Here is a 13091-nt window from a genome sequence, read left to right on the forward strand (position 1 = left end):
TCTGATCCAAGCCTGGCAAGATGGTTGAGCAGTTAAGATGCTTGCTGCCAAGGCTGATGACAGGAGCTCAGCTCCATGTGGTAGAAAGAGAGAACAGACCACTGAAAGTGTCCTCTGACCACATGCAATGGCACATGTGACCATACACACACACACACACACACACACACACACACACACACACACCAACAACAACAACAACAAATGTAAATAAAAAATTTAACCATTTTTCTAGTCAACAGGGTAAGAATTTCACTCTTCCAACCTCCTTCTCAGCTGATGACATCCACAGAGAGAGAACAAACCGGGCAGACACATCACCATTATGAACATGGCTCGATCCTTCTAGAAACCCTGGAGACTTGTGGAACGCTCTCCTCTGAGGGAGGGACAACTGGGGAACTTATCCACGCACTGCTGATCCTCAATGACTAAGGTTCACTTCCTAAGGTGTGCACGCCCAGTGCTTCTGGGCTGACTGAGTCACGATCCCAGAGCAAGAGGCGCAGCGAGCCTCCAGTGCCTCGGACATGTGCTAACCGGTCATGTGTCCCAGGATAAGGATCACTGTCAAGAACTAAAGACCACCTTTAACCTGCAGCACTTGACTTTGTGTCTGGTTTCTGAGGGACTGTGTCTCTGACAGTCTTTAGGAAGTAGAGAATGATCCATGAAGTCAAAACATTCAGTCTCTGCCTGCTGTGCCTGGGATGGAGAGTTCCGAAGCCACTTAAGCTTATGGGGAGTTCCTTCACTGGAGGAAGAAGGCACTGGGCTGATTTGTTTCTAGGAGTAACATATGCCCCATCAATAACCAGAGGCTGATCTTGGACTCCCACAAGCTCATCTAAGGACCTTCCCAATCCATTGTTTACATGACCTCACTTAACCCAAGTGCAGTAACTGTTCACTCCGGGTTTTCTTTACAGTGACTCAGTTTTTCCCTTAGGCTTATTTGAAATGAACTTTTTAAATAAAAAGCAACCATAAAAATCCATGACTCAGGAGGCTGGAGAGATGGCTAAATAGTTAAGAAGGACTTGCTGCCCTTCTAGAGGGACCACGTTCAGTTCCCATCACCCATGTTGAGTGATTCATAATTCTTTCAAGGGAAGGCCAGGTGGTTCATAACCACCTCTACCTCCATCTCCAGGGAATCGGATGTCCTCTTCTGACCTCCACAGGCACCAGCAGACACGTGGCATATTCTCACAGCCACACACATATACACATAAATAAAACCTTTTTAGAAAAAAATTAAAACTGGGGCTAGGGAGATGGCTGGACAGTTAAGAACACTTGTTGCTCTTTCCAAGGACCTGAGTTCAGTGCCCAGCACCCACAAAGCAACTCCTTACTATCCATAACTCCCGTTCACTAACTCCAACTCCCTCTTTTAACCTCTTCAAGCATCAGGCCACAGACATGGCGCGTAGACACACGTGAGAACAAAACGCCCACACACATAAAACGAAACACATAAATCTAAAGCCAAAAAGTAATTCACAACCGCGAAAAGCTGTACTCCTCCACGGAGCAGCTAGAAATCTGCGCAGGTCATGCACATCACAGTTAGGGGGAACGCAAGCTGCCATCTGTCGCATCAAATGTCCTGCTCACCACCGCAGACGAAGACCGCGAGTGCCGCGTGGCAGGCGACTCGTGCATATTGATCAGTCATCTCATCCTCAGCAGACATGGAGACCTTCTACCACCGCCGCAGTGGTGGGAACTGCAATTATTCCCATTTCACAGTCTTGGAATGTGAAACTCGGAGAGGTAAGGGAAGTCACCCCCAGCTTCATGGCTGCTCAGCAGTCAGGCCTACTAACACGCTCCCCTCCTCTTGGACAGCACAGCTCACTCGTTGGCAAGAGGGTCTTACCCTAGCCCAGGCGACAACCACACCAACTCCCTATGTTAGCCGTCACCTACACTCTCAGTGTCAATATCATGAGGTTAACTCTTGCAGGGCTGACAGTTCAAATGCCCAAACTCTACATCACAATATGCATGAAGGTCACGTGGCTGTTTCTCTGGGTGGGGAAATGGTAGGATATCTTTTCCTTAGTGATCAGTTTCTATATTGTTTTGTTTTTTTTTTTTTCTGCTGAGAATATGAGTTTCCTTTGTGATACGAGAGAAAAGACAAAAGGTTTTAAAAGCTACAGTCACTCACTTTCCACCAAGGGGAAAGAGAAGGACACCCTTGTGATGGCACCGGGAGGGTACTCTGGAAAGCCTGAATCCCTACCTCAGTGAAAGGTGCTGGGTATCTGTGTCCGTGAAAACCTTGGCCTGTGAAGAAGATGATGGGCCCTCCTCTTGCAACTTTGGACTGTATCCATAATCAAAAATGGGACAGGTTAAAGATGTTAAAATGGCTGGGCGCTACTGGGTGGTCATAAAGGAACTACCAGCTCTAGTACAACAGGCATCACTCCCCACACCCACACACTCATCCCCACCAACCCAGAGTCTTTGTCCTTGCAGCCCTGCTGAAGCGTATCTTTAGCGTCATGTTTCTGTTGCATCTAGCATGCTTATATGCCCTTTCTTCAGCCTGAGTCAGTCCCGAACGATAACCGATGGCCTCTCATTAATCGTCCATGGCACCCCTCTTCCACGGTCGTGGTTTGAGTAACACTTTAGCTGCTCACACAGAGAATGGGCACCAGAGGTAGGTCATGTTGATAAAAATGAAATTGGGCTTCCCAAATGTTTAGTTCTGTTTTTTACTTCTACTTTGACAACAGAGGTCAGACAAAGCTAGGAAGTGGCAAACATCCTGAGTAACCCCTACTGTCTAAAGTGACTGCTGGATATACGGGGAGAATTGCAAGGCTAATCTGCGCTCAGGAGGGAAGGGTTTTGTCTAAGTTAGGACTTGTACTGCTGTGATAACACCGTGACCAGGCAGCCTGGAGAGGAAAGGACTTATGGAAGTACACCTCTCAGGTCACACTCTGTCACTGAATAAAGTCAGGGCAAGAATTCAAAGCAGGAACTTGGAGGCCGGAACTGAAGCAGAGGCCATGGAAGGGTGCTGCTTACTAGTTTGTTCCTCGTGCCTTGCTCAGCCTGCTTTCTTATACCATCCAGGACCACCAGTCCAGGGGGTTCTTGTGTCGATCATGCATCAAGAAATGCCCTACAGACTTGCCTACAGGCAATCTGGTGTGGACATTTCCTCAACTGACATTCCCTCCTCTCAGATGACTCTAGTCTGTGTCACGTTGACAAAACAGAAAAACGGGGTAAGTTCGGTGCCTTATCAGCAGGAAGGATGATAAGAGCATGGGAGAGTTAGAGCACTGGCAGCCCATGCGCCCTCAACAGCACCCCATGACTCCTTCCACCCCAATGCGTGAGCTTCTGCATGACCAGAAAAAATGGCTCTTGGAGCTATCAGCCATGCCTATGTCTGTCCGACCCTTCTGTTGTTGTTGCTTTGTTGTTGTCACAACGAAATCTGCTACTCATAGCAGAACTCGCCCAGGTCCAGCAGAAAACCCAATCCGGCTGATGATGCACAATTGGAAAAAAGAAACTGCCCTCCCTAGGCACGACTTCATACAGTCATTGCTGGAATGTTCCAGAATCCCTGGCACCTCCCCTGTGGCTGTTTTTGTGCTTCAGAAAAAGTGAGTTTCAAGGGAAAGGGACGTTTCTCCCTCTCTTCCTTGAGTTCTTTGCTTCGGAAAAGCAACCTCGAAACTATTAGCCAAGAGAATAGAGGTACCAATTTACACAATAAGCACTGTCTGGTTGGGCTGTTTGCTGTAATGCTATCGTATTTGGAGAGCCTAGAACTATAGTCCCTGTGTTGGGAGCTTGGTCTTTGGGGCAGAGGTACTGAGAGGTAATAGGACCTTCAAAGGGTGGGGCATAGTGGGAGGGCCTTACATCCCCTACCCCAACTATGGCTTACTATTTTGCCACGCAAGCTCACCCCACATGTTCCCACAATTGAACTGAGCCAGGGGCGCCCTTCTCCAGATCCAGTGGCATGTGTTCGTACTAGTGACTTCCAAGACTGTGAGGTAAAGAGCTCTCTCCTCGTTACAAGTTTCCCATCCTTGGGTATTTCATTATATTATCAAAAACAGGTTAACACTCCTAGCATAACATATCAGCTTCGTGGTCTATGTGTCTCTCATGAAACCACGCACAGTGCATCGTAAGGTGCTTCCGTTTGTCAGTTCCCTCACACAGACAGACTCACGGAAACTAAGAAGTCAGAGAAGAAAAGGCAGCAAGACAAATCCTAAAATAAAGGGAAGTGGATTATGGGAAACAACTGCTCTGCTCCTACCGTAAGTTAGTAGCTGTAAGGAAGTTCCTTAAATCCAAGGCTGTGGTCTGCTCACCTTGTTCAGCCGTTCCAGCATTTCCTTTAGCACCAATTGACATTCACACTCATTTTCGTATCTGCAAATCGGACACAGAAGCAAGTTAGGCAGCTTCTAGGCTTTCACTGTTACAGATCACATTACCAGTGTGAAATTCAATCTCGGATAACACCAAGCCCTTTCCTTTAAGGAGGCAATTTTAACCTTAAAGAAACAGCTAATTCCGCAGTTCCTTGCCCACTGCTTCCTAATAATTTTCATAGCATCAGGCACATAGGAAATGCCAAGAATGGGAAGATAGAAACGACAGAGAAGTCTACCACCCTGGAGCACCTCTGCTGCTTCCCAGCCAGACTCTGAGGATGAGGCAAAACTGGAGCCCAAACACGGATGGAGGCAGGAAGGCTGCCCTGTTCAGTCTGCCACAAACGACAGATTTCCTCAACTGATGTGCTAACTCACATTCTCGACATGTCAATGTCTCTGTGTTATATTACCCATCCTCACAACCAAAGAAAGGCATCATTGTCACCTTTGGGGGAGGGATGAGGAGCAAGGATGAGAACCTTGGGCAGGGGCTAGGGATCTGGGATATGGCTCAGTGCTAAAGTGGTTACTACCCAACCGTGAGGCTCCGAGTCTTTCTCCCACTTCTTTTAGCTGGAATCTTTCCAAAGCCAAGTAAGCAGCTGATTTGAGAGAGGACCTCAAGGAGCCTTGAGCAGGGAGTAAGGAAGGGTGACAGGCAGGCAGTGCCACGTGTGTTGTCAAGCAAGCTAGAACCATGGGCAGTTAGCATGTGCATTCGTTATCCAAGCTACGGGACTTCTCTGACTGATGACCTTTGTCAGAGGCTCGGGGCTGCCCCTTCCTTCCTTTTTAAAGTTGAATGCTATTCTATGTATGCATATAGTCTATTTCATGCATATACCATACATGCTTAGATATACATCTGGCATTGACACCTCAGTATTTAGGCATTTTAGCTACTGTGAATAGTGCTTATATGAACATGGGTGCACAGATAGCCTTTTACAGAGCCAGCTTTCAGTATTTCCAGTGGATGCTGAGAAATAGAAGTGCTGTGTCACATGTAACACCATGTTTAGCTTTTGGAACGAGTCTTCACCTTCCTATCGGGAGGCCTGGTGCAACCCATCCTTACAAACACTTGATCTCGGCCTTTATCCAGCCTAATGGACACAGAGTGGGCCCATGTCACTTTGGTGCTTCTGTTACTCACTGCAGAAACCAATTCTAATTAACACGGAGCCCAACCCACACCGCCCAACTTCCTGTGGCCTGTTCATCTTAGCCCATGAGTCAAAATCAAGTACTGACAGCCATGGAAGGTGCTGTGTGTAACCCCTGTGTTCCCAGACTTAAAAGGGCTGGAAGGACAACCAAACCCAACCAATACTGCATGCCCGTTCCAAGTGGGCTGAGCGCCTTGCTGTATGTTAAGCATCTCTCAACTAGTTTTACATTTCACACCAAGAGGTCATTTGCAGTCATTCCTCTTTGTGTGGCTCTAATAGAGCCAGAACTTGTTTTGTAAATAGGTGATTATCTTTGAGAATAACATTGTTAACAAAAATCTAATTTTCTCATGGCCTTTTCCTGTTAGAAACATCTAAGGCTCTCTGCAGCTTAACATGTTTGGTGATGAGCACGGCAGCACAGTCTCATGGGTAATTTTCACGCTACAAAGATCCATCTAGATATATTAAAGTGATTTCATTATATAAAATTAATGATAAGAATCCCCATATTCATATCAGTGAGTTCATAAAGAAAAAACATACTTTGTTTTCCATTATCTAGTTGTTTATATAAATTATTGTTTCGTTTCCAGCAATTTGGATAATTGATTATACTCATCATTGTATTGTGGTGCTTTTCTTAGTTTTTATAGCTCTGGTTGTTTGCTGTTTTACTTAGTCTTTGAAGCACTGAGAATGTGACTGTGAAATTATCCATATTCCAGATGGAGAGCACGTCTAACAGGCTGTGGGCCTTGAGGCTCCTGATTTCCGCTTATCTAATGACTCTCACCTGCCTCTGGATACACACCAATTCACCTTGAGAAGGAAAAAACAAACTTGGCATGTAAGTTAATATTGTGTGTGTATGTGAGAGTGTGAGTGTGTGTGTGTGTGTGTATGTGTGTGTCCATGAATGAGGATGAGTGTGGAGTGGTGTGTATGAGTGTGTGTGTGTGTGTGATGAGTGTGGAGTGGTGTGTATGAGTGTGTGTGTGTGTCCATGAATGAGGATGAGTGTGGAGTGGTGTGTATGAGTGTGTGTGTGTGTGTGTCCATGAATGAGGATGAGTGTGGAGTGGTGTGTATGAGTGTGTGTGTGTGTGTGTGTGTGTGTGTGTGTGTGTGTGTGTGTGTGTGTGTCCATGAATGAGGATGAGTGTGGAGTGGTGTGTTTGAGTGTCTATCCAGGTATCCATAAATGATGATAAGTGTGGAATAGTGTGTGTGTGTGTGTGTGTGTGTGTTTGTGTGTGTGTGTGTGTGTGTTTATAAAGGTTTTCGAATCCCACTAACACAAAGTATTAAAACTTCTCCTTGGGGAAATGGTAGTAAATAAGTCAATGAGGTATTAATTCAACCACAGAGTGTGAGGAACTGGTCCACAGTAGCCATACAACTCAATCAGGGACTTCTACCCCACCTTTGCTTATTCAATGCCCAGATAAAAGACTCACGCAACCTTGAATTTTTCAAATGCCCAACTATTGACTGCCGGCAACTTTATTTAACCAGTAGTTTTAAATCAAGAAGCAAGGTCATACTGTGTATGTGGTTTCCTCTCATTCCTGGGAGCAACCAGGCCTTGGGGGTCAGTAGTTATCATTACAATACATGTCAAAAGATCAAACCTTAACAACCAGGAAATCTCAACATAGTTGTTCCCCAGCGAGTTCTCATGGGAGTCATGTTCATCCAAATCACAACCGATCACAGCCATCTGGGGACCCAGGACAACCTGGCAGTCCATCGGGTGCCTCGGGAATCTGAGCTGCATGATACTGTGAGCATTTTCAACACTACCTGACAGTACATGCCAAATTATTATGATGGTATTTTCACATTAGTTGCACTTTACCACCACCACCAAAAGAAGGAGGGCAACTGACCCATCCATCTTTGCAAATGGAATAAGCAGTTTAGTGTGGCATTCCATAGTCTACAAACTCCAGAGGGAGAAGCTAAGGGTACATCTCAGTTGGTAGAAAGTTTGCCCAGAATGCACAAAGCCCTAGACTTGATCACAACACCAAGTTTCAAACACATCTGTAATCCCAGCACTAGGCAGGTAGAGACAGGAGGATCAAAAATCCAATGTCATGCTGGGCAGGGGTGGTGCAAGCCTTTAATCCCAGCACTCCAGAGGCAGAGGCGGGCAAATCTCCGTGAGTCCAAAGCTAGCCTGGTCTACAGAGTGAGTTCCAGAACAGCCACAGTCTGGATTGGGGGGCAGGGGAGGGGACCCTAAGGCCATGCTTAGCTACAGTACAAAGGCAAGGCTAGACTGCCGCTGTGTGACTTCCCTGTCCTGCTGTCACACCAGCTTCAACTAAAGGACAGCCTATCCCTGAGCCGCACTCCACAGGAATCCAGTGATGGATTTTCCAAGACTCTGTTTTGGGCAAAGTGCACAGCCAGGACAAGCCTCTAGTCAAGCCCTGCCCCTCACCCCCGCCAGGCTCTTGCAAGGCTTTATTCCCACGAGAGAGGGAGGCTCAGATCCCTTCTTGCAAACTGGTTCCCATGGCTCAAAACCAGGAACAGAAAGATTGATGGGTTTAATAAACTATCCAGCTCTCCAGTAAATATCCTCAAAATGCTTCATTTTAACTTCTATTATGGAAATAGCAGTTGGACTTGATAAACAAGCTTTGAAATACATACAGTCACTGGTTCAAATGTAATTCCCAGATGTCACCCACACCACCACAAAGACAATTAGACTTGTCACGTGTGGATTTGGATGCCACGTCAGCACAGGCATTCATTCCATGAGTGATCTTCCCCAGATCCCTTCTGAGCCTCAGCCTCTCTGTAAACGATCCGGTAGGATTTGGCTGTGAAGGTTGTATGACATTAGGATTTCTCAAAACCACGGTACTACACCAATGATTACCGAAGCTCTTTTCTCTTTTCACAAAAGCTAAGTAACGAAACCAACAGAGGTATCCAACAACAGAGGAATGGACAAAGAAAATGTGAGACACAGATGGATGAGGGTGTGTGTGCGTGTGTGTGTGTGTGTGAATTTTTACAGTCATAAAGAAGAAAATTATGTTGTTCTCAGGAAAATGGATGCAACTGGGGATTAACATTAAAGTCAATTAAGCAAGTTTCGGAAAGCAAATATGTGTTTTCTCTCACTTGTAGTTCCTAGATTGTATATAGTTATATAAAATCATACACAGGCGCGCACGCACACACACATATTGAAAGAAAAGAAATTGTATAGGGGAAAAGGGAGATAAGTGGAAGGGAGGAGAGATGAGAAAAGGGAAAGTAAGGGGTCCAGAAAGGAATGTACAGGTACAATATATACCTGTATAAAAATTAAACTGAAAAAAAATATGGAGTCAAAGAGCTCCGTCATGTGAGAGCGCATATTCTGAAATTATAGAACCGAGACGCAGTGGGAACTGGGACGCTGCAGCTCTGGGATGGTGCAAACCACCTTGCTTATTTGAGTGTTGGCTCAAGTTGAGCACCGGAAAACTCGAACTGCTCATTTAGAACCAGCACATTGTGTTGCATGTCCTACCTAACACCCCAAAACAGGAAAAGTAAATGAAGCGGGAACCGGAAAGTGCTATCGAACTTAAAGTTGGGCGTCTTTAAGACAGTCTGCACTTGCCCCACGTCTCCAGCCCCGGTCACACGCGGGGCCTCAGTTTCCCTGGCCGCGCTTCTTACTTGCTGCGGAACTCGTCGAGCGCGCGCTGCGCCTCGGCCTCCTGCCTCTCCAGCCGCGCGTGCTCGGCTGCCAGGTCCCGGGCGCGCTGCAGATTGGCCTCGACGTGGCGGGCAAGCGCCTCCTCGGGCCCGGGCTGCTCGCCCAGGCGCTGGAAGGCGTCGAGCTGCCGCCTCAGGCCGGCGTGGCGCTGCTGGAGCGCGCGGGCCCGCTGGACCTGGGCGGCCACGCGCTCGCCCAGTGCCTGCAGCGCCGCCAGGCCGGGCGCGGTTCCTCCGGGTTGGGCGGTAGGGCCCGCGGGCTGGGCGCGCTCGTAGCGCTCCTGGCGGGCCTGGAAGACGTAGCTGCGGCGGTACATGGCTCCCGGAAGGCTGCGGCCTGCTCCGCGCCTGCTAAATAACCCGGCGGGCCGCGCTGGGACGTTCCAGAGCGGGTCAGCAGACGTGCTCTCGGGGCGGGCGCCCAACAATGGGGAGCCACGGCTGCTTTGTGTGCGGGATTAGCCGTCCATACAGCTCCCGGGCAGAAGGGGCATCAGGCGGAGGACTTCTTTGTTCCGCCATTGTGGAGGCCTGTTGCTGTGTGACTGCGTGGAGGGTCAGGGGGACAAGAGACGCATGATGCTCTTTTGACTGGTTCTCCTGAGCGCTGTGTAGGCCACCCAAGGCCAGCTTGCTAAAGTCCTGCAACAGAGGGTCTGACACTTTCTCCTGTCCCTTCTGGCTTTCACTGTGGAACTTAACACCGGTTTTGTTTGTTGTTGATTTCGGGTTTTTAAAGGCATTGCAATTATAACATATTGCTGAGGCTGTCACGGGTAGGGCTTCCTAACTGTGCATGCAGATAAAATGGTCCATCGTGTAAGTGTTGAGATTGTTTGTGTGTATAACATGTACAGTGACTTAGGAAGACTGGTGAAACTGAGCCATCACCCTGGCTCTTACACCAAAGACACGTGGTTAGGTGCTTTGAACCTAACAGAAATCTTTACAGGGTATCCAGTTCTCACGTAAATGTTCTCGTTATGCCCCATTTTAACTTTTATTATGGAAATAGCAGTTAGAGTTGAAAACAAGCTTTGACATACATACATACATACATACATACATACATACATACATACAATCAATGTGAGAGGCTTTGAAAAACTCAAAAGTAAATTAATGTTGAAAATAGTGAACTATTTGATGAGAATATTCCTAGATATAAATATTTGTCATATTAAAGTATTTATCATTACCAAGGGCTGGGGAGGTAACTCAGCAGGTAAGCATGCCGGCCATAAAATCACGAGGACCTGAGTTCAAATCCTCAGCGCCCACGAAAAGCTGGGCATGTCTAAGCATGCCAATAACTCCAGCAGTGGAGAGGAAGACACAGTGATGGAGAAATAGCAAGCCTTCAGTTCAGTGAGAGACCCTTTGTCAAGACAGTGAGGCAGAAGGCAGTGAGAAGACACTAAATGCTCTCCTCTGACCACAGCATATATGTGCACACATGTTCACATTTCTATAACTACACACTTAGTAGTGTACGTATATCACACACAATTTTTAAAACCCATTATCAAAAGGACTGGTCTCTTCTCAATGAAGGATTAGGAATACCTTATATGACCAACCATATGGATTGCACATGCACATGTTGCTCATGCTACAAATTTAAAGTTTTATTAAAAATAGAGATCTTTGTTTAGTTTATTATCACTCCAAGAAGCCTGTATAATAAAGGATTCAGTTTGGAACAAAGCAATATACAATCTGTATGTGTGGTGGTATGGTCAGTTTCTCTCTCTCTCTCTCTCTCTCTCTCTCTCTCTCTCTCTCTCTCCTTTCCCTCCTCCCTTCCTCTCCTAAGACATTTAGGTTTTCATGACTAAGTGGAGGAGGCCATGTGAGCGTTGTTGAAGGTTTCCCACACACTGCTGGTAGCATGGTGAATTGATTTCCAGCCTCCCAGAGAGCAAAACCCACATGTAACGGGTACGATAAATCACCCATGGCCTTTGACATCATGTGTTAATCAGTTGTTGCTACAGAACAAATCACCCCCAAACTAAGTGTCAAGCAATGACAAGTATTTATCACTGCTCTCTGGGTCCCCAGCCTGGCTGAATGGTTCTTCTAGCTGCAAGTCTTTGATCAGCTGAGACAGCGCCATAGCTCTTGTCCTTCTGAATTAGCAATGTCAGAAGCCCTGCCAAACAGGTTCATCCAGGTTTCCCTCTGCAGCAAGTCCACTCACATCCTGTGGCTCAGTCAAATTACAGGGTCACAGGCCTGGGAAGTTACATGGGAGTCTGGGGAGATGACTCAGTAAATAAAGTGCTCACTGCTAAGCCCGAGCACCTGAAGTCCCACCCCCCCAACCCGTGTAGAAGGAGAATTTGGTGTCACAAGTCTATGTAACCTCAATGCTGGAGTGGAGCTGGGGTACAAACAAACAGATCTAGGATCTCCAGCTAGCCAGCTTACTGAACCAGTGAATGAACCGTAAGTTCAATGTGAGACCCTGCCTCAAAGAGGAATAGGGTAAGAGAGGAAGACACCTGGAGTTGAGCTCTGGCCCTCGTATGTGCACACATAGGAGGGCATACATACGTACAGATGGATGAAGTGGGGTGGAGTGACTCACTCGACCACGACAAGGATTTGGGTGTATTATCCCAGCACACTAAAGAATCAATACCAATTTCGTCTATCCCACAGAATAATCCCATTGGAAAAGAAATAATGTCCCAGAAATATACCGAAGGAGAAAGAAAGCATTGTTTTTCTCAGATGGTCTACTAAGAAGCCAGATGTGGTGATGTATCCATCTACTCGATTAATAATTGAGAAAGGTGATGTCCCTCCCGGCAAGAAGTAAGACACGTTACGAACTGCAATCTTCCTCCCGAGTTGCTTTTAGTCAGCAGACTAGAACAATAGTGTACATTGGCATGTAAGCTGTTTTATGCCGTGATGACAATATCCCAGTGTTAGGGGCATAAACGACAAAGGTCTGCTTAGTTCTCCTGAGACGCATCTGTCTGAAGTTAGCTATGACCTTTGCCCTGTGTACTTAATGAAGTAGCCTACTGTTTTTAGAGTACTGATGCTCATCTTAGAGAAAGAATGGCTGGCTTTGAACATTCCAGACGATAGCACTGAATGGGGCCAAAGCAAATTACTTGGTCCCATTAAACTCCAAGTGCACTTCTAAGTTCACTGAAGGGACGAGAGCTGGTTCTACACACCAACAACCCAAAGACTGCACGCTGGTAAGCAGACAGAAGGAACAGAGCTTCATCATCACCATCATCATCATCATCTATGTACACGTATGTGATAAAGCAATCATGAATGAATTGCTTGGGTCTAGAGACATGTTAGGAGAGAATTTCCACAGGCCATAGGACAGTTTCACTAAAAAGAATTAAATGCTACTAGTTTGGGGGCTGGAGAGATGGCTCAGTGATTAACAGCACTCACTGGCTATGCTTCAAAAATCTCAGGTTTAATTCCCAGCACCCACATGGCAACTCACAACTGCCTATATAACTCCAGTTCCAGGGGCCCCAACACCATCACATTAGTCATACATGCAGAAAAAAAAAAAAAAACCATTCCCATAAAAGTAAAAGAAACTAGTTTTGGGTACAGGTTTAAAAAATGAGTGTTATTAGAATCAAAAAGACACAAGGTTAAATTCTGGACTCACCACTTTAGTAAGTGACTTAACCAACCTCAGTATGGAGATAAAAAAAAGGAAACGACCGATCGCAGATACAGTGAGGTCAGCACACTT

General features: G+C 46.5%; 1 protein-coding gene across 1 annotated transcript in view; it reads right to left on the reverse strand.

Annotated features, from left to right (window-relative positions):
• Bfsp1 (beaded filament structural protein 1) overlaps window positions 1–9672 on the reverse strand; it is a 34493-nt gene extending 24821 nt beyond the window's left edge. The window contains 2 exon segments of the mRNA NM_031555.1: window positions 4371–4431; window positions 9305–9672. Coding sequence (NP_113743.1) covers window positions 4371–4431; window positions 9305–9660 — 417 coding nt within the window. The 5' untranslated portion in view covers window positions 9661–9672.
• Between the last annotated feature and the right edge of the window lie 3419 nt (window positions 9673–13091).

The sequence above is a fragment of the Rattus norvegicus genome, chromosome 3 (assembly GCF_021556685.1).
Source record: "Rattus norvegicus strain SHRSP/BbbUtx chromosome 3, alternate assembly SHRSP_T2T, whole genome shotgun sequence".
NCBI lineage: Eukaryota > Metazoa > Chordata > Mammalia > Rodentia > Muridae > Rattus > Rattus norvegicus.